The sequence below is a fragment of the Podarcis tiliguerta genome (assembly GCF_965153285.1).
Source record: "Podarcis tiliguerta genome assembly, chromosome: 8".
Lineage (NCBI taxonomy): Eukaryota > Metazoa > Chordata > Lepidosauria > Squamata > Lacertidae > Podarcis > Podarcis tiliguerta.
The window spans coordinates 17268481-17290564 of record NC_139541.1 but is presented as its reverse complement, the minus strand read 5'-3'; the positions used below and the strand labels follow the sequence as shown (position 1 = coordinate 17290564).

The window sequence follows — 22084 nt, the reverse complement described above, 5'->3', positions numbered from 1 at the left end:
TAATGCACAATAATATTAAAAAATGAAGAAATGGCCAAACTTTCTGGGGGAAATGTAGGGTGAGGGGGTGAGTGGAGAGGAGAAAGAAACAAAGAAAATAGTTAATGAACTTAATGACTCCTTAAAAATAAAAAAGCGAGGAGGAGGAGGAGGAGAAGAAGCTATTCTAACAAAATGAAAAACCAACAGGTGATTTTTGTAAGATGGAACAGGCAGGCAGGCGATGATAAATTACTGGCGGCTGGATGGAGAAGTGAAGAGAGCGACAGGGTTTGGGCGGAGGGATGAGCCAGTGTCGGGTGAGATGGTAATGAGGACCGTCATACTTATCTTTACCTTACGGGATTTCTGAAATCCAGACAGCAGGGAGGAGAAAGGGGTTGGGTGGGGGAGAAGGAAGAAACACAAACAAAAATCAAAAAGAAAGACGGAGAGAGAAAGAGACAAAAGAAAAGATCAGTGCAATAACATCACCAGGCAGAAAAGAGTCACACAAGATACAAGCGGCAACCCTGTCCCCTGGTTAGCGGGCCCTTGGTAGAGTAAAAGGTACAGATCAGAGCAGGGGGCACAGGGAAGAAGCAGGTGCAGCTCTGATAAGACACGAGGCAGCAGCTCTTTCAAAAAGGAAGCTTTAAAGCTGGGAAGAGGAGAAAAAGGAGCATGTGTAAAAGATCAGACACAAGCCACAGGCCTATCGGTTTGCTGTCCTGCACGGATTTAATCTGCAGCTTCCCCTTTCTGAGGTGTGTTTCCTTCCCAGAATTAAAAGGAAGGGTGGGGAGAAACCATTGTGTTTCAGATAACTAGGCTAAGCTTGGAGACAGGGGTCAAAGGCTGATGTTTTGAAAGTAGAAATGGGCAGGGTGTATACTTTGGTCTGTTTAACGACGACAAAAACCACCTTATGTACAGGGGACCTTTTTCATTACAAATTCTTCTTGCGTACCGCAGAGGATTCTGGGAAGGTTCTAGGGCATGTGCTTAGTATGCGGAGTGGGTGTGCCAGACAGCTGGAAATACTTAGCTGGACGGAGCGATGCAAACAGCACTAGTGATTTCAGATGCGTAGGGAGAAAATTGAGATTGAGCGCAGGTGGCATAAAGGAGGCGACCAAAATGATGAAAGCAAGAGAGGATCTTTTTTACATGGAAAATTTACAATTTTGGGGAGGGATTGAGTGAAGATGGGAAGCGGCAGGACATGATTCAGTTATATATATTTATGATTGGTTCACAGGTTCTCTCATCAGACGTCAGGAGTCAACCAGTGAAATGAACATGATTACGGATGGGCAAGAGAAAATGTCCCCTCTCATGATGTAATTTACTTATGCCATGTGCTGATAATGACCACTGGTTTAGCTAGCTTCAAAGGAGGGATCAAACAAATTCATGGAGGAGTGATCTATAGATTGTGACAGCTATGAAGCCACCTTGTTCACGTCTAAATAAGAATACAGTAGGGGGGAAATGTTGAAGTGCTGTTGCCATCGTCTCCTGCTTGTGACAATTTCTAGCTGGGTGCTGTTGGAGACAGAATGCTGGGCTAGATGTTGGGGTCTGCTTCTTCACAGCACACAACCCCAATGTGTTAAAAACAGAGGTTGCAGGTCTATGACTCCCATCATCCCTGGCCACTGGCCTTGCTGACCAGGGCTGTTGGAAGCTGGAGTCCAGACATATCAGGATAGAACAATTCTTTGATGTCTTCTAAAGCTAGGGACAGGGAACCCAGATGTTGCCAGACTGCAGCTCCCATCCTCCCTGACCACTGGGCCAGGGCAACACCATCTGGAGGGGCCACAGGTTCCCTGTCCCTCTAGTAACCATTTGGAACCCCAAACTGATTTGTGTGTGGACAATCTTATGCCCCTCGTCTGAGCCAAAGGGAGAGCACCACTGACTGCTGGCTTCTTGATGCTGGACTCCGTTTGCTCAGCCAAGTCGGAGGGGCTGCCACAAACCACTTCAGCTCATTGGACCAACGCTTAGGGCTCACCCACTTACCGGAGACTCTCCCATGATCCGTTCGCCGTTATTGATCCTCATCACCCCTTTGCGTGCGTTCCTCTCTAGTGATACACTGATCCAGGTGTTTAACGGGATTGGTTCCTTGCTCCTAGAAAGGACGTGGCAAGTGTATGACAGGGAGAGAGGGGGGGAAGGGTGGGGGAGAAAAAGGAGAACAGAAAGTTTGTTTATTCAGGTCTGATTAAAGACGCAGTTCTAGGCACACTTGCCTTGGAGTTAGCCCCCTCTTACTTTTAAGCAAACCTGCACAGGATTCTGCTCCTAGAGGATATTATAACCCAGGGTTAACAACCACTGAAAGAACGAGCGTGGGATTCCATGCTTGTTTTGTGTTTTAGGCAAGCCTACCCAGACCTGTAGAATGGTGGAATGTGTTTTAATCGCTTTTTTGCTTACTGTTGATTTTTAATTCATTTTGGTGTGTTTTTAAATATCCGTTCTCTCTCTCTCTCTCTCTCTCTCTCACACACACACACACACACACACCGGTGTGTGTGTGTGTGTGTGTGAGAGAGAGAGAGAGAGAGAGAGCGCGCGCTATCTTTCCATCTCTCTATTTCTCTATCTGCAAACCACTTACGAGGTAATGATATAGAAATAAATACATTTTCGCAATGTGATCAAATACACACAACATAGAGTTAACCTCACCTAAACCTGCCCTACATTAGTCCATCTTTTGACATTTGAGGTGTATATTTTTAAGACCCACTTTATTTCTGTGATTATATGTTGTTTTAGATTGTTTTTAATTATAATTTGCCCCAGAATGAAGGGTGGGTAATCAACAACAACTACCACTGCTACATCTCTCTCCACCCCCACTCCACCCCCCTACCCTCAGAAGGAAGTTGACCGTACTTGATGACAGCTGCTCCTTTGCCCAGGTCATATCTATATTCCAGGTAGCCATCATGAAGAGCCAGGGAGATGAAGTCCCCTTTGCCGTCTGTCTTCTGCCCATTGTAGAAGATCATGCCACTTGGGTTCTTCGCTAGGAACACGACTTCCATGGCCATCTTCTCCCTGAGGAATAGCATAAACCCAAGTCTCAACTTTCAAGCCATTCTCCCCATAGAAAAAAGGGTAGCAGGAGCCTCACTAATGCTTACCATCCACAATACGTCCTTGTGTTCCTACCAGGTGTCCCTGAAGACCTCACAAGTGACTTTGGTTGAATACATGCCTTACGTTTAAAGCACATGGCTTCCACCAAAGAATCCATGGAAATGTCATTTGGTAAGGGAGGTGTGAATTGCAGTTCTGTGAGGGTTAAGCTACAGTTCTCATGAGTCTTGCGGCAGGAGGCATGGTTTAAATGTCTGATCTGTATGCAGCCAAATTCTCTTGCAATACTCAGGGTTAAGGTGTAGAAACAGCAGTTGGGAATAAGACAGCAACTGATATCTCACCTCTGACGTCCCAATATATTCTACCTATGATCTTTGAGATCCTGGGCAGCTGCTGCTATCGGTCAATACTGGGTAAGACGGACAAATAATCTGACCCGGCCTGAGGCAGCTTCCTATGAATACTGCTGGAGTGGGTGGGTGGAGATGTGACTTTATACAGAAGCAAAATAATTTTTTTTCATGCAGGAGAGGTCAAGGCCAAGTTTAAACCCTGACATCTCTGGAGAGGGATGGGAAAGACTCCCTCTGTGAAACCCCAGAGAGCGGCTGCCAGTCAGTGTAGACAATACACTGGCCTTACTTGGTATAAGGCAAGTTTCAAATGCTCCTGTGATATGTATGCCCCATTAAACGGAATCACTTTTGCGGAGGTGAGAAAGCAGAGGGAACAGAACTTACTGCAGCTCCGGCACGAAGGCTTGGAGACCGTTCAGCTCTAGGTAGGAGAACCCATTAAATTCTGGCAGGAAGGGAACTGTCTGGTCCAGCTCTGTGACTAAAGGAGAGGAGGAAATTGAGGGAACAAACAGCAGAAACGTCAGATTAAGTGGCCAGTGGGGATGGTCCCAGGCAGAGAGAGAGGGACGCTGACAGCTCAATCCTATACATCTCCACTCAAATTTAAGTCCCACTGGGTAAGTCCCAATGAAGCTTACACCCAAGTAAGTGGTCATGCTGGCCGGGGCTGTTGAGAGAACACCTGGAGGGCTGTAAGTTCACCATCCCTGGAGTAAAGGCTTGCAGCCTCAACTGCTGCCTCCCACCCCAGTGTAAGTAGCAACAATGTGGGTTTTCTGAAGAAATTTGAACCACAAAATTTTCTGCCCTAAGTTGATGCTGATTTAGCATGCTTATTTAACTTACATTTAGTAAACAAACAAACAAACAAACAAACAAAAACAAACAAGGCACGCCACATGCTTGCATAAATATCTGAATATTTTTTTTGCCAGTAGTCGAAAGTAGTTGAACTATAATATTAAGTGGGAAAGTGAAATTCATTCAAGTGCACTTACAGAGAAATCCTGTATCTACACTTAACCCAACTAAATGGGATCTACTCCCTAGCAAGTGTACTCAGGATTGCAGCCTTTCAGAACCTCCTGTCGATGTCTGCACATTAGTAGTTCCCATTGAGTTCATGGGCAGTCACTGACAGGTAAGTGGGTATAATACAGCAGCATTTTAAATGTTGTATCAAAACAATTTCAAAGCTTTCACTGGAATCTGGAATATTTTAATACATGACAACTCAACAGCATGCACACTTCTTACCCAGCTAACTTTCACTCAGGATAGACCCACTGAAATTAAGGGTCCTAAGTTAGCTAAGTTTATTAATTTCACTGGGTCCACTGTGAGACTGATTGGCATTGGATGCAACATTAATAAATGTTATAGGGAGGGGGTGGAAACAAGGTGGAAACACACAAAATGTTGTTAAAATTATATACAGGTTGCTTGTCAAATATATACTGATTTTAGCATGCTGGAAGAGGAATGTAGGTGATCCAAGGAATAATCACTTGAACAAAGTTAATTTTATGTTTGATTGGTCCTGTATCTCATTGCATTTGTCCAATTTGACCTATGTTAAACGCCTATCTAAAAGTGTTCTCTCTCTAACCATATCTCAGCCCTGCAGTGTTTTTCACTCCACACCAACCAATGTGTATCAGACAAAGCACCACTTACCTGTCTGACAGAACTCTCCCTCCCGCCCCATGGGGCATTCACACTTGGCACCTCCTTCTGGCAGCACCAAGCAGGTGGCAGAGATGTGGCATGGGTTGGGGTCACAGGGGTTCCTCTCGTCAGCACAGGTTGGCCCTGAAGGAAGAGGAGAGAAAGGTCAGCTAAGTCAGCAGCCGTGTTGTTTCGATACAATTGTGTTTATCCTGGTATGTTCCTGTTAGCTGGTTTGGGGTTTTCTCTTGGGTACAAATATGTAACATCATTTATAGAAAGCCAGCATGTGAGGGAGAAAGATTTCGGCTGTCATCCTCACCCCTCTGCAACTCAGAAAGATGGTATCCTTCCCTACAGACCCTCCTCGAGGCTGAGATCAGCAGAGGAGGCCCTCATGGTAGTTCCTCCACCCTCTGAGGCTCAGTGAGCATGGCAGCCCAGGACAGGGCCTTCTCTGTGGCAGCCCCTAAGCTGTGGAATGCACTTCCCACAGAGATGCACCTGGCGCCTTTCGGAGAATGCCGAAGACACACTTCTTTACCTCGCCTTTCGAGGTGCATGTTTTAAGAACCGCCTTATTTTTGTGACTGTTAAGATGCGGCCCAATCGCCTTCTAAATCTGGCCCGCGGACGGTCCAGAAATAAGTGTGTTTTTACATGAGTAGAGTGTGTCCTTTTATTTAAAATGCATCTCAGGGTTATTTGTGGGGCATAGGAATTTGTTCATTCCCCCACCCCCATATAGTCCAGCCCCCAACAAGGTCTGAGGGACAGTGGACTGGCCCCCTGCTGAAAAAGTTTGCTGACCCCTGCTTTAATTGCCACAACCTGCTCTGGGGCCTCAGGGCGGGTAAGTAACAACTCTGCACCCGGAAAGCTATCATGTCAAGCAGAAAGGTTCAGGTCACCCTCCCCACCACACCTTGCACAAAGAAAACGAGCCTATGAGAGGCAAAAGGGTCCAGGCAACTCCCTTCCCGTTCCACACCCTGCTAGGCCTACCTGTGTAACCGTTGAGGCACTCGCAGTGGAACATCTCTGCCTCTTTGACGTGGCAGAGGCTGCCGTGGTGGCAGGGGTTGGGGTGGCAGGGGTTGTTGCCACACTCTCCCACTCCGCTGCCGTACAGCACGTCGCTGCCCTTCTCCCTCAGGTCGTACATCTGGTTGTTGACGTCCAGCAGGCGGATGCAGCCCTTCAGGCCAGTTGTGACTGATGTGCGCTCTGCCACCCTGAGAGGAAGGCAGAAGAACAAGGCCAAAGTTCAGGAGGGGTGGCTGGATGGGCAATGCTGGAAGGGAAGCTACAGTGAAATCCCATGTCCAGGAGGGATATGTGGGGGAGGGACCAAGGCACATGCTAGAACTCTGGAAGGTCCAGGGTCAATCTCTGGCATCTTATAGGGACAAAGGAATTACTAGCTCAGGAAAGTCTGCAGCAGCCTCCCCCAATCTGGTCTCCCCAGTCCACACATCCCGGAAATACAATTCCCATCGGTCTCAGCTAGCAAGGGCTGAAGGGAGTTGTAGTTCAAAACATCGGGAGGACACCAGGCCTGGGGAAGGTTGGTCTCCACTGACTGGCAGTGGCTCTCCAGAGTTTCACAGGAAGCTGCCTTATACCATAGTCAGAGCACTGGCCCACCTAGCTCAGTACTGCCTGCACGGACTGGCAGTGGCACTCCAGGGTCCCAGCTCCAAACCTGGGACCTTCTGCATGCAAAGCGCCTGCTCTCCCACTAAGCAATGGCCCTTCCCTATGCTGCAGGGAAAGATTCGCCGGACAGTGTATACATTATATTTTGGAGAAAAATAACTATTAAGGCTCTTTTTCAGAGTGGGGCGAGTGGTTTGCAGTCAGAGAGGTTCAACAGTCAATCTCAGAGGCTTTTAACGATTCCCAGGGCAGCTTAACAGTCAACGCCTCTTCCCAGAGAACTCTGGGAATTGTAGCACTGTGAGTGGAACAGGGGCCTCCTACCAGCTTTCAGCATCTTCAAAGAATTACAGCTCCATGGATGCTTGAAGTGGTATCCTAATGCTTTAAATGTATGACCTCAGGGTCTGCTCAGGATACCCTTACTGCCAATCTCAGATGCTTATAGCCTAAAATCCTGGTCTACACGTGTAGCAGGATAAGGTGGCAGAATCCTGGCTTGGCATTACGGTGAGCTGTCCTAGTCATCCTCCCGGACGTGGGCTAAATCAGAGATTCCGTTTTTCAATTTCAGCTTTCAGCTGTGCATTTTAACGTTGTCACTGCACCTGTCTTAACACTGACATTGAAATTGAATCTGTATTTGTTTTTGTTGCTGATGCTGTGCATCTTCTCCTTTTTTTGCTAGCATGGAGAAGCAGATTGCGACTTGCTCTTCGCGGGTGTCATCATTCTATCATTGTTAGTTCTTCTATAAGGCATTGTTCTTAGAACGTCAGCCCTTGTTGAGTTGCTTATTTGAATCGTTTGTTCCTGCAGTTCTGCCAGTTTTGATGATCCATTTTTATAACCAGCGCCATTGTTATGGAATATTGATGTATCTTCTAGGTATAAACAGTGCAGAATGAGACTCAGGAAGTGAGGTATATAAGGAAACCGGGATTGACTGATTTTGATTGCTCGTCCAATTATTGGAGGGGTGGTTTTGTTTTTGTTCTTACTTTTGTTATGTATTTTGTGTTTTTTATATTGTAATTTTAAGTTGTGAACCACGTGAGATCTACGGATGAAGGGTGGAATACAAATTTAATTAACAACAACAGCAGCAGCAGTAGCAATTACTAAAATAGCATGTTGGAGAGAAGGGCTCTAAACCGCCTCTCCCTCCTGCTGCACTACCTTTCTACATGCAGGGAGTTTCTTTCTTTTTAATTAGCGCTTTTTCCCACAAAGACAAAAGCATTCAACCTCTACTTGTCATGGGGTTCTAGAAAAACCATGCAAACAAATTAGGAAGATTCCACACCCGCCCACCCACTACTTACGCTGCTATTTGATCTTCTGGGGCTCCTCCAACAAAGAGATCCGTGTCGAGATTCAGCCCATCCGTGCCGCTGGGGCTCTCACCGTTGACATGTGGCTCCCCGTCCACGGAGAGCATGCCGTTCCTTCGATTGCGGTTGACAACCAGCTGGTGCCATCTGCCAGGCTCGACAGGCACTCTGCTGGTGATGATGCCTGTCCCAGAGCCCGTGTTGAACCTGGAAAAGAGCAAGCAGAGGAGTGGAGAACTAATGCTGCTGGAGAAGGGAAGGCATAAAAGGATGCAGAGTTTTTGAGAGAATGAGAGCACAGAGGATAACATGGGGAATACTTTAGCAGCAGCCTTTTTTCATCCCACGCTGAATCAGGGGGCTATATTCTACCACCGACCTCTCGGAACCAATGTGGGAAGAAGTGAGACTTCCTGGGAAGAAGACTCTGCCACCTACAGAGTTCAATGTGGTGGTTGGTGGACAAACCCTATGCAAATCGGGTGGCTAACCCTCTGCCCAAGAGGCCTGATCCGGTCCTTCAGGCGGACTTTTATGGCCTATCAATTTGGGTGGCAGTGGCACAAAGACAAGAAAAGAAAAAGCGTTGTATTCAACCAAGTTTCACTCAAGAGTAGGCCCATTGAAATTAACAGACCTGAGTTAGTCATGTCCATAACTTTCAATGGGTTTACTCTGAGTAGGACTAGCAATGGATGCAGCCCCACCCCCCACCAAGCTCAGCACCCAACTCTTCTCTGCAGCTGATTTGCATGGATCAACTCAGGTAAGTGTGCATATGTGTTGTATGAAGTGCCCCCCCACTGCTGTTTGACAGCCCTCAGAGAATTGATCTAGGACAAATGTGGCCCTTGGGTCATGAAAGGTTGGTACCCTCTACTGTATGATATAGCACTTCACACCAATTCTTGACACCGCCACCTGGGAAGATGCCCAGATTGAGGAAGGACACACTTTAAGGTGTCCCAGTGCACCCTGATTGATGTTTAGATGCCCCCAGCTCCAAACTCTCCAAGGGCTACATGGAGAGGACCATACTGCCCCCGGGCCTGAGGTTCCCCACACCTGCTATAGGTCTGTTGCTGAGCACTCTGGGAAATGCTGGACTAGCTGGGGCTCTTCTGATAAGTTCTCTCTCTCAGCCTCCCCTCTGTTCCTGCAGCTGGCGTGGTCCCTGAGCCACAACAAAGCCCACTCACCTGAGCTCCACAAAGCCGTTGACCAGCGCCAGGGAGATGAAATCCTTGCCGCGGTTCTGCCCATTGTACAAGAGCAGCCCGCTGAGGTCAGAAGCCCGGAATTCCATGGCAATGCGCACGGTGTGGTACGCCTTCATCATTTTGAAGGCCAGGTAGGATTTTCCTCCAAAACTGGGGATGAAGTACCTGATCGCTGCAGAGGGCAGGCAGAGATGGTAGAGTGTAAAAGGTGAAGCGTTTTTTTTTATTAAAAAAAGGCAAGCAGAATGGGAGAAAAGACACAGCGCAAAAATCTTATTATATATCTGGAGTCTTTGATATTTGAGATAGAAAGCATCCCATTTCAATTCAAGCAAGGGCGCTGCAATGATCTGCAACTGACAAGGCTATAGCAAATGCCCTTGAGACTTGCAGATTCACTTGCCTTGCTGTGCTGAGACAAAAGACATTTTCAAAATGCTGGCCTGCTCCCTGGGCAAACAGAGGTGTGAGGCTTATCCTCTGCTACAGTGGTACCTTGGGTTACATACGCTTCAGGTTACACACTCCGCTAACCCAGAAATAGTACCTCGGGTTAAGAACTTTGCTTCAGGATAAGAACAGAAATCGGGCTCCGGCAGTGCGGCAACAGAAGGAGGCCCCATTAGCTAAAGCGGTGCTTCAGGTTAAGAACAGTTTCAGGTTAAGAACGGACCTCCAGAACGAATTAAGTACTTAACCTGAGGTACCACTGTATTTCTCACTAGCTTTGGGCAGTCAATTTTTTTCAAACCTGGTAGCACTCCTTTTTTTTGCATAATCACATACTGCAGGCAACCGTATCTGCTAGGCTATTTTAAAAGGGCTCCGCTGTGTGTGTGTCCCCCCCCCCCCAAACAAACACAGTACCACCTCACCAAGACACTTACATTTTTCACAAACTGCCCCTCCTTTTCCAGCCGGGCAACTGCAGGTGAATTCCCGGCCATCATCCTCACAGGTGCCGCCGTGCAGGCAGGGGTGGGAATCGCAGGGCCGGGCCGGCTTCTTTGGGGTTGGGGTCAGGCGCATGGGCTTCTTCCTGGCGGTGGTGGCTGGAGCGGTGGTGACAGGTCTTTTGGTGGTGACTGCCCCGGTTGCTTTACCATTGGACCTCCCTGGGTACAGGGCCCGGGGAACAGCGGTGGTGGTGAAGTGGCGGGTGGTGGCGGCAGCCGGTGCCATGGTGCTGGCTGTCGTGGTGGTGGTCGTGGTGGTGAAAAGCTGGGGGATCCAGTCTAGTGGAAGCCAATAAAGGAGAAGTGAGTTTTGGGGGCACTGTTTAAAGAAGTCCCTTTCTTCTGGGGAAAGAAGGAGAGTTTGGATTTGATATCCCACTTTATCACTACCCGAAGGAGTCTCAAAGCGGCTAACATTCTCCTTTCCCTTCCTCCCCCACAACAAACACTCTGTGAGGTGAGTGGGGCTGAGAGACTTCAGAGAAGTGTGACTAGCCCAAGGTCACCCAGCAGCTGCATGTGGAGGAGCGGAGATGCGAACCCGGTTCCCCAGATTATGAGTCTACGACTCTTAACCACTACACACTGGCTCTCAACACCACACTGGCTCTCAAAAGGCTGTGGCTCAGTGGTAGAACACTTGCTTTGAATGCAGAAGGTCCCAAGTTCAATCCCTGGCATCTCCATGTAGGGCTGGGAGAGATCCCTGCCTGAACTCCGGGGGAGACAGTACCAAGTCAGCGCAGGCAATGCTGAGTTGAAGGGAGCAATGGTCTGACTCCAGATAAGATTGCTTTCTATGTTGCTATACATTGCTAGCACCAAGCATTCAGAGACCTCCAGGAAAGGCAACATGAATGATCTCAACTTGGGCGAGGAAAAGCAAAAATTCTCTTTTGCTGACTCTGATTTTCTTTTCTTTTTTTTGGGGGGGGAGGGTGTTTGACACAAAGCAGGAACGGCATCAGGCTGTTTGCCAACCCTTGTCGCCACACCTGGGCCTGAGCATTCGTGCTCAAAAACGCATCTTGCAATCTGCAGGTATCGTCACACCTGAAACAGTCCCAGCTCTCAGATTGCAAAGGGTGCTTTTTACATATCAAGCACTTCTTTCTGCACTAAGAGAGCCCATCAATTGCAATGCGAACATTGTTCCTTCGCGCTTTTGCTGGGGACACGGCAGAGGATCAAAAGTGCGGGGGAGATCTCATGCTCATTAACTGTGGTAAAGCTCCCGTCTTTCCAAAAGGAACCAAGGAGGGCTTTGAGGCTGGAAAAAGGCAGATCTCACCCCCCCCATCCCCACACACAGGGGAGTCCAGATGAATCTCTGCGGCTCACAACTCAACAGCACAGAAACTTACCTGTGTTTCAAAACGAAAGTGGAAAGGAAGGGGGGGGGGGACACACAATATGCCAGTAGGCACTTTTTGATAGGCTCCGGGCATGAAAGCAGCCAAGTGGAGACATCTTTTGAAAGGGAAAAAAGCAGGACCCAGGCAGAGAGGGAAGGTAAAGGCAGGAGGGGGGGAATGCAGACGAGGATTGGCCTGGGGGAGGAACTCACCAAAGTCCATGAATTTGATGTTCTCCTGCTGGGGCCTTTTCACGAGGATGGTTTTCTTCTTGGAGGCTTTGATCTGCTTCAGAAGGGCCCTCTGGATGTCGGCAGCTGTGTAGGTGGTGGCTGCAAGGACCCAGGAAAGGGAGGGAGGGAGAATGAGGCATTGGAAGGTTTGAAGCATCCTTTTCACGCCACCCTTGGAAACCATCCCCTTTTATTTCCCCCCAACTCCCACGGAAAAGAGTTCGGAGGGCCAGCGCACAGTCAGTTCCAGCCACAGACCTCCCCTGTTGGTCCTTGCTGCAGGGCAAAAGGCACATCTTAGGAGGAGGTATTTTTTGCCCTCTGGCTCAGACGTGCTTTGAGCTTGCAAATGACCTTCTTGTAGGCAAGAGCCTCCCTTTCTCTCTGTCTGGTTAAATACAGGGCTGTGTGTCGACTCTGTACTTATTATTATTTCATTCATTCTTTTTAAATGGACATTCTGCACCATGTACATTCTGCACAGGTAAGAGACAGAGGGTTGCATCCAATGCTAGTCCTACCCAGAGTAGACCCACTGAAGTATGACTAACATGTCCATTAATTTCAATAGGTTTACTCTGAGCAGAACTTAGCTAGAGACAAACCAGAGTTTTGCCCTAACTGGAATCAAGTACGAAACCATCTCCATGACCTAAGGCAAATTTATGATTGTTAAGCCACCCTTCTGGCATCTGAGGCTTTGTCAGGCATCACTCACACATTTTCAAGTGTATCTTCACAATCATAAGGCCTAAAAACCTGCTGCTTTTTTGGGGGGGGGGGAGTTCAGGGGTTTGATGACATCATATGCTAAGATTATGGAATAATCCATCTGCTCTGACAGTCCACCTCCCTTCTTAGCAATTTTAAGAGTCTCAAAGCTTGGGGACATCCTAATAATTACTGGCAAATCAAGGGTTGTGCTCTCCTCCTCTCAAGGAGTAAAAGAAAAATAACTGAGGAGTTACTTTAATCTCAAGGACAGCACTGGAAACTCAGCCACGACAGATTAAGAAATGGACCCTACCATGCCTGGAAATCTGTGCACTTTTCCAAACGGGATTATGAGCTCTTTCAAGACAGTTTAAATCAATTTTGAAAGGACCTTAAAGAGCAATAGAACACGGCATTCACAGATTTTAAAAGTGAAATTAAGATGGAACTTAAAGGCTCTATCTGCAAAACTTACAGATTTGTCAGCCGCAGCCAGTGAAGCGTTGGAACTCAGAATGAGACATAAATCTGCCATTAAGAAATTAATCAAAACTACAACAAATCTCCAATCACACACAGAATCATGGGAGGATTAAAGCAGGAGGGGCAATTTTAGATTGGGGGGAGGGGTGCTGAACAGGTTGAGGGGACTGAAGGTCTGAAAAGAAAGCATTTTCACTGAATGGCTTAACAAGCAATTTCCAGCCTTAAAAGTAGTCCTGAGTGATGTGGAAAGAGCGCACAGAGCCCTCACTCCTCAGCTGCCTGCAGGGCAACGACCGAGAGACTTCACAGCCAAAATGGTGTGATTTTATTTAAAGGACTAAATCATGACAGCAGCCTGAGATGCCTTGGATCTATCTGTATAGGGACAAAAAGTCTCAATCTTCAATTACTTGTGTGCTGAAATGCTACTGAAAAGAAGAGTTTTTCAAAAAAAATACACGCCTTTGCTCTTTGACTCTAGGATACAATACAAATGGGGCTACTCATTTAAACTAATTGGACTCAAAAAAAATAATGCCGATGTCAGGCAAATGCTGGGAAAATTAGAATTCCAAGAAGATAGCTGTAGGAAGAAGAGGAAGAACAAGCAAATGAGGATCTATACAAATGGCAATGTAAATAAAAGAAAAACAGTATAAAAATCCTACGGGAAAGCAATTACAATGAATGGAAGACTTGAATGGAATTTTATGTTCATAATTTAGTCCTAGAATATAGTTTGGAACCTTCATTTAATAGCTGTGCATGAGATCCTGAGAAATAATACCTGGGTGACCTGTTAATTTGCTGTGTATTAAGTTGTATGTTTGATATTCAGGAAGAGCAGTAGAAGTGGTGTTTAACTCATTCCCTAATCCATACACCTTTTCCATGGATTCACCAGTTGAATCCAGATGGTGTCTCTACCAAGGAGACTCTATGAAGGGTAGTGGCTTATGAATGGTTAAGCTTGCAGTGCTGTATTTGGCTGGAAGGGAGAAGGGAAATGGAACAGAAGAACAAGGATGAATGTCAGTGCTATCATATCTCAACCAAAGAAAAATACGATTGTCTTGCTTTTAAAATACCATCGTGAGTGTAAAAATGTGTTCCTGGACTGCAAATGATTTAGGTAATCCAATAAAAAGAAGGAGGGTCTGGAGGGCATTAAAACAAAATTTTGTTTTGCTGCAAGAAACACATACAGTATTAAAAATCAGCTGGAATCCAAAGCATTTATAAAGCACTTATCTAAAAGGTCTTAGTACTGTACTCACACAAAGTGGTGTCTGGTGTAACTCTATACCAGACGCAACTTCCCATGTCTGCGTTTTCCCCACCACTTCCCATGTATTGTCTGTGTTCTCACAGAAACAGGGCATGCACCTGTTGGGTCAGCCCAGTGAAAGTGATCCCTGTTCTGCCCTGTGGAACGCCCTCTCATCAGATGTCAAGGAAATAAACAACTATCTGGCTTTTAGAAGACATCTCAAGGCAGACCTGTTCAGGGAAGTTTTGAATGTTTGATGTTTTATCGTGCTTTTAATATTCTGTTGGGAGCCACCCAGAGTGGCTGGGGAAACCCAGCCAGATGGGTGGGGTATAAATAATAAATTATTATTATTATTATTATTATTATTATTATTATTATTATTATCCAGCAGAAATGGGAGTGTGGCACTCACCTGGGTCAAAATGAGACTCGACGATGACACGCACGGCGTTGCTCTGACCCAGGTCTCGTACTCGGATGCTCTTGAAATCCTTCTTGACATCAGAGTTGCGGAAAAGTTCGTCCAGCTAAAGGTCCAGCAGGTGGGGCAGTGAGAAAGTAAAATGAAAGCAAGAAAGGTTTAGGGAAAGGTACTTGTGGTACCATTTCACATGACTTCTGTCTTTTAGTAAATATATAACACAGGTGCGTGAATGGTTTTGAATATGCTGTAAAATATACAGTAATCTCATCTGTTTCTGATGTTCAGGCTATGAACCGCCAGAGAAGAAGTATCAGCAGGCTTGGTGAAGCCCTGAGATTTGTGAAAGAAAAATATTTAGAAACATTTGCAGAGGGACCTTTCAGGTAGACTGAGCATGTCCAACAGCTGCAGCGCATTTGGAAAGGGAATACAAAACCAGAGGCTAGGAGGAAGATCCCCATGGAGTATCTGGAATCCTGAACAAAGACCATCCACATGGTAACATTTTGTTGCAGGTCTCGTTGGTTGCTCCTTTAGGGTCCACTTAACAAGAGGGAGACAACCTCAAGAGAGAGAATTCCACAAGTGGGAGGCTACCACTGAAGAGTCCTGCCCTTAATGCACACTAACCAAATCGTAGGCCAAAGAGAAGGGCTTCTGGGGGCTGATGTTAGGGCCTCAGCATATTCCTATTCCTATTCATTCGTGCTCACCGCGCTTTCGATGCTCCTGGCGGTCTCTCCAAAGAGCTCTGATTTGGGGTCAGCCATCTCTGGTGTGTAGAAAAGCTCTTGGCCTTCCACCTCTTCCAAGATGAGGACCCCCTGGAAGACTTTTGTTGCTGAAGGGAAGGGGTGGGAAGTCAGAGGAGGAGACACAAATCTGTTAGCTCAACAGAGAAGCAAACAGCATTAATGAACAACGACAACAACAACAGAGTATTCACAGCAAAGCAACCATAAAGAGTGTTCAGTCCCTTGGCGGGGGAGGGGAAGCGAGAAGATGGCAGTATATGGGTAGTGCCAGAGTCTGGGGTTAGTCTGGATGGGTTGGGGGTGGGGGTGTTCAGCGCTATGGAGGTTAGTATTTTGAGAATGCTGGGTCAATAAGGCGAAGGCTCCAAGTGCTTTAGAATCGGCAGAGTTTACCATACAGGTTCCTCCAAGCTCCACCCTGGATGGTGGCTGTCCTGGACTGGCTGAGTAATAAGAGAACAAGACGGTTAGCTGGAAGAAGGAATACATGTCACATAACAAAGGCTGGGGGAGTGCGGGGCTCACATGCAGAAAACGTGGGCTTCTGGGAAACTCCCAAAGGGACGGAGAGAAAGGAAAGAGGAGGTAGAAACAGCTGCCACATGGTATTCTCTAAGAAACCACAGGAGCAAGGACTAAAGGGATCTGGGAAAGGACAAGGGTGAAAGTGAGTGGCTACGGTCAGGTAAGGGTAAGGTTTAGTGGCAGCATGAGAGTACTGCCATAAACCTGTGTTTTAAAAATGTTAAAAATTGAGGGTTGTATCCAATGCCAGTTCTACTTTTAAGATTCATTTAAGATTATGGATATAACTAACACAGGTGCATTGGTTTAAGTGGGTCTACTCTGAAAAGGGCGTGGCTGGATACAACCCTATTCAATTATTTCTGTTGCAGAAATGTGACGCCCCCTTTGCCAACGCCAGCATTTTTTTATACATACAGATTATTTCTGACACATTAACATAGCAAAACACCTTTAAAAGCAGAAGAGAATTTGAGTACTCTGTATCCTTAATACACAAATGAAGGAGAAAAAGGAGACACATGTGATGAAAGCAATTCAAACATTTTACCAGCCTAATCCTCAATGTGATTTAGCAGGATTCCTATGTTTGATATCATCTCAGTCCAGCTATATGTGGTCAGCATCCTATTTCTTTCACAATATTGGGGAGGGGGGTTTATTGATAATGATGCCTCCTTTCCCTTCTGACTTCGTGTGGATGTTGAATTATGAATATATTAATTTTAAACAAGTCTTGATGGAAGACACTTATTTTCCCAGTTTTACTGATGCAACTTCCTCTTATTTTCTACCACATTTCTACATTTTCAAAAAGACAAAAGTAAATATTGTTTTTCAGAAAAAGCTGTTAATGCCGGGGACAGAATTTCTCAAAAAGAGAGGTTGTGGGGATTTTAAAGGTTTTACCCAGCTTAGTCCTGCTTAGAGTAGACCCACTGATTCATGTCCATTAATTTCAGCGGGTCAACTCTGAGTAGGAGTAGCATTGGATACAACCCTAAATATCTGGCTATTTGCTATGCTTTTCTATACTGAGAGCTATAATAAGAGACAAAAAGGGATGTTGACATTCGCCTCTGTAGCAATAGGGACTAGAAACTTACTTTTTGTGAAATACATCAGTCCTCAAATAAAGCCATGCAGGTTTGCTGCTTCAGATGCTCTATCCAAATGCATTATTTGGTTACATCTGTTCTTAAATTTGTGTTAGATGTTCTGCTGGGTGTTTTTTGTTTTGTTTTTACATTTTGAAATGCTTTGTTTTGTTTTCAATTGTGATTTTTATTTGGCTCCTTTCGGAGGAAGGGCAGCATACATTTCCCTTCAGTAAAGATAAAGCCACTTCATGTGTCCACGGGGAAATCAGGAAACTCACACCTGGGAAACATTCCGATTATGAAGCTTAACCCACAGTTCAGTGGTAGCTGAGCAAAAAGTGTCCTGCCTGCTGAAGTCCCAGACTCAATCTCTGCTCAAGTTCCAGAGGCGTCAGCCATCTCTGCTTGTCTTTCAGCAAAAACAGCCAAGGGTCTTTAAGGTGCCACGAGACATTTTGCTGGAATTGCTACTTAAATGCTGCTGAGCAGCAGAGCTGGACTCGAGAAGCCGCTTAGGCAGATTGCTTTAGTTTTGGTATCAGGCAGAGTCAAATCTACTCAGCCCATTAGGTTGCTGTTGGCTGCCTTGTTTTCATTTCCTCTGCAGTCTCTAGAAGGGTCTGAAGCAACCTTCTTCCTCAGACGCATTGATGTTTCCATGGACTTCAAAAGACCGCCCACTCAACCCCAACCCCAGGAAAAACAGGCAATGAACAGTAGTATCACAATGGGCATGGTCAGGACTGCATCCTTTCAAAAGAATGGGGAAACGCAAAGCAACTAGGCCAGCCTCCTAGAAGACATCAGTGGGATGTCTGTAGCTGTCAGTCCTGCAAAGTCTAGTGCTACGAGAGAGGCATTCCCCCGCCCATCCACTTCCTCCATAATTTTATAAATTATGATGTTGCCTTTTAATCTCACCTTTTCTCTAAACTAAAAAGCCCCAGATGGTATAATCTTTCTTCCTAGGGAAGTTGCCCAACCCCCTTCATCATTTTGCTTGCTCTTTTCCAGCTCTACCACATCCTTTTTGAAGTGTGGTGACCAGAATCGTACACAATATTCCAAATGCTGTCGCACCAAAGATTGGTATAACACCGTTATAAACGGTTACGAAATCAGCTCCTTCTCTAATGATCCCTTTACACCATGGTCAGACCTCCAGGAGTCTTTGGACCCAGATATTCCAGCCACCATACTGGATTCTCCCTCTTCCGCTGCCTTGGCCCTCAAACCCCTCATTGTTATTCCCAAGGCCACAACAGTAGAGCAGACAAGGAGCCAGGCAGGAGCTTCAGGGCAGCTGGCAAAATGGCCCTCCAGATGTTGATGAGTTACAACTCACCTCAGCCCCGACCAAACTAGGCCAGGAGGATTTGGGCTGATCAGAAATGGGAGTCCAGCAACCTCTGGAGGGCCGTGGTTTCCCCATCCCTGGTCCAAGGGAATGTTTACATTGTCAACATTGAACATAGGCTGGAACAGGGTTGACTGCCATGGTTCGCCTCCTAAAAAGATCTGAAGTTTTGGGAGGGAACTTAAGGCCTGGTCCCTAAAAGAGAATTACTTTACCCAGGGTTCACTGGCAGTGGAGAAGTAGGTCAGGAAAAACAGGTTTGAAATGAGCTAGTCTTCAAAGGTCGCCAAGGACAGAGTAACAATGCTGAGCAATTTCACCAAGGTGCACGGCCGTCATAACCCTGGAGTCTGAATCCGCAACTCCAGGGGATGAGGGCAAGGACTCTGAAGCAGAAGAGGGCATGCAGGGTCAGCCCCAGAGGGGATTTCGGCCCCACTCCCAGCCCAAGGATGTGATTTGGAGGACTCCCAGGAAAACATGAGGCTCCCCTGCTCCGTCACAGCAGGTGGTTACTGAAGAAGACTGGGTCCTTGAAGTAGAACAGCCTCTTAAAACGCAGCTGGTGCTACCGGTAAGGCTGTTCCTGCTGCTACTATATAAGGGCTCCGTTATAGCTTGTTCCTTCCCAGAACAGCTTCAGAGCTCTGTGTTCCTGGACCTTGCCTTGCATCCAACCCAAACATGTGCCTTGCATTCCAGCCTGGACCTTGTCCCACATCCTGGCTGGGCCATGCTGTACCTCAGAGCACAACAGTACCCTCTTTTGCAAAACTACAATTTGCAGAGCCCTGGGCTGACAGTTTAACAGATTTTAAGCAGAGCTGGGATTCTGTTCCCAACTAAGGAGAGTTACGGACCACTTTGCCCATGGAAGTCAGGCTACAATTGAACAAAACTATATTTACCTGGGCAGTTGCTTCCCTCTGCATCGGCCGCAGCTGTCTTGCCATCAGAGCAGCATCCCAAGGGGGTGTTATAACACGTGGCCCTTTCTATAACTGGGGTGCTCGTGACCCTCGCTTCTTCCATCTCCTCGTCCCCTGCATAACAACAGGATGAAGGCTTTAAATCTTTTTGGGGGGAGAGGAAGAACTCTTAGGATTTTTAAGTTCCTATCACAGCAGGTTTCTTTGTGGACATCCTGTTGTTTTTCTCGATCAGATTCCTGCAGGACAGGTCTGTGAAAAAGGGCTATCACGTTAACTGTGAGGAAAATATTTGCAAATTTGCCTGTGAGAAGCGCTTTGCTGGGTCAGTTCAAAAGGGCTCATCTAGTCCAGCAGCCTTTTCTCACAGGGGCCAACAAGATGCCCCATTGGGAAGGCCACAAGCAGGACACAAGCACAACAGCAAATCTCCCACCTTGTGGCCCCCACCAACTGGCATTCAGAGGCATGGCTAGTAGTCAGTGAGAGCTTTCTCCTCCGTGAATTTGCCTAGTCCACTTTTTAAAGCCATCCCAAGAGAATACAATGAATAAGAACGAAAGGAGAGCCTTGCTGGAACAGCCAATGGCCCATCATAGTCCACCCTCCTCTTCTCACAGTGACCAACCATGATGGGAAACTTGCTAGGTGGACAATGAGAGCAACTCTCCCCACTTATGATTCCCAGCAATTGGTATTCAGGGGCATTCTGCCTCCAACATTGGAGGGGGAATATAGCCTTAAGTGGCTAGTAGCCATTGAGAGTCCTGCACTCCAAAGCCACACGGACAAGAAACTTGGTGTGCAGGGCCCAACCAGACCCTGGTAGTCACATTTTTTTAAAAAGAAAAACTTGATCAGCAAAGCCAGCCTAAAAATGTGGTTCCCCACTTCCAGAGACATGGCCTTCTCCGCAGTGGCACCCAGATTACAGCATGCCATTTTAGGTATAAAATGCTTGGGAGAATATATTGCCAGGCCAATACATGCCAGGCCTTTGCATGGTCCTCAGGCAACAAAGAACTGACATCAAAACGGCGCAGCCAGCTCACCGGTGGAGCTTGCGCCACTGCCTTCTTGGTCTCCACTGATACCCATCTCTGGGTCCCCACTGCCTTCTGCGCTGCCTGGCTCAACGTAAGCTGGCTGGCTGGTGACTGGGACAACCGGGGCAGTCGAGAGAGGTCGGATTGTGGTCTGGCGGACACCATGCGTGGTCCAAGCAGTTGTGGCTGGGCGAGGGGAGGTGCTGATCCGCCGCGTGACTGGGTGGCTCTGTGGGGAAGCCTTGACTTCAAAGTGCTGGGAGCTGCCTGGCGTCCTGGGCAGCTCAGGAACCTGGGGGGTGGCTTGAGGAGTTGGAGGGAGAAGCGATCCCAAGGTTGCAGGTGGTGTAGCGTGGCTGGCATGAGTGATGGATTCTGCAGGGAAAGCAAAAGGAAGGCAGTGGTTAAGAGGCAGGCCAGGACCAGTCAGGCCTGCAGAACACATCACCTGCCAAAGCTGGCTCAGCCCACAAGTCACATATGGGGACAGAGAAGTGGGTGAAAAAACCTCATGGGTGCTGCTGTCTGCAGTTTGCAAAGCACTTAGTAGGCTATCATAAGAATGATCTCCACTGAGTGGCTCTCCAGGGTTCCAGACTTTCATAGCACCACCTGGAGATCTGAGGGACTAAACATGTGACCTCTTGCATGCAAAGCAGGCAGTCTACCACTGAATGAGGGGCCTCCCCTACTTTTCAGATTGGTGACAAGTTTGCACATGTGACACATGGTGCTTCTTCATCGCCATGTTAAAACTGGGGCGAAATAGTTCTTTTAGTGGTGGTGCCATCAAGACTTTGGGGCACCTGTCCAGGGCCCCCCTGGGCAGAAGGGAGCAGGAGGGACCTCAAATACAGTAGGATGTGCTGACTGCATGTTGGAGTGGGTGAAGTAATGCACTTTATTATTTAAAGACACACAAACACACACCCTGCTACACAAAAAATGGCCACGGAGTCAAGAGTCTAAAATGACTTTGCTCCACCACTGATTGTGAGATAACAGATTTCCAAAGCACGCCTTTGGAATTTGAGACCTGTTCCCATACCAATTTGTTTGCAACTCAAGTGAGTACATCAGATTGGCTTGCATATCACATGCCAAAATCAATAACCTCTCATCAGGCACCAAGGCTCAAAAGAGTGTATATATTTGCTCTCTTTTGTTTTAGAACAAATCTGATATCTGGCTTTTTGACAATTACAGGGTCGAAAAACCTGAAGGCTCGTCATTAAGATTTGAGCCCTGCTTATTACATTCACACAACATTGGAAGGCTGAATAGCTCCCAGACCTTAACTCAGACCTTGACGGCAGTTTTTGACATTTGGATCTTTCCAGTGGCGTAGCGTGGGGGGTGCAGGAGGGGCCGGCCGTACCGGGCGCAACATCTGGGGGGGGGGCGCGCTCGCACTCGCAGCTCTCTGCCCCTACCTGGCTCACTCAGGGTTAGGGGGCACAAATTACTTGCCTTGCCCTGGGTGCTGACAACCCACGCTACGCCACTGGATCTTTCCACTGTTGTTGTTTTTTAATGGTCATTTTTAGCTGTGGATCTGTCTCCCGTCAGCCCCAACCAGCACTGCC

General features: G+C 47.1%; 1 protein-coding gene across 5 annotated transcripts in view; it reads right to left on the bottom strand.

The window, feature by feature from the left end:
• The window catches only part of AGRN (agrin), a 247505-nt gene that overhangs the window by 17902 nt on the left and 207519 nt on the right, over nucleotides 1-22084 (bottom strand). For all 5 annotated transcript variants that reach the window (XM_083453560.1, XM_083453561.1, XM_083453562.1 and 2 more), the window contains 13 exons: nucleotides 20505-20873; nucleotides 19432-19566; nucleotides 15500-15627; nucleotides 14775-14889; nucleotides 11869-11988; nucleotides 10233-10580; nucleotides 9325-9517; nucleotides 8117-8332; nucleotides 6138-6367; nucleotides 5142-5276; nucleotides 3846-3942; nucleotides 2896-3060; nucleotides 2011-2122 (listed from right to left, as the gene is read on the bottom strand). In XM_083453560.1, the coding sequence (XP_083309686.1) occupies nucleotides 2011-2122; nucleotides 2896-3060; nucleotides 3846-3942; nucleotides 5142-5276; nucleotides 6138-6367; nucleotides 8117-8332; nucleotides 9325-9517; nucleotides 10233-10580; nucleotides 11869-11988; nucleotides 14775-14889; nucleotides 15500-15627; nucleotides 19432-19566; nucleotides 20505-20873 (2363 nt within the window). The remainder of the gene's footprint in view (nucleotides 1-2010; nucleotides 2123-2895; nucleotides 3061-3845; nucleotides 3943-5141; nucleotides 5277-6137; nucleotides 6368-8116; nucleotides 8333-9324; nucleotides 9518-10232; nucleotides 10581-11868; nucleotides 11989-14774; nucleotides 14890-15499; nucleotides 15628-19431; nucleotides 19567-20504; nucleotides 20874-22084) is intronic.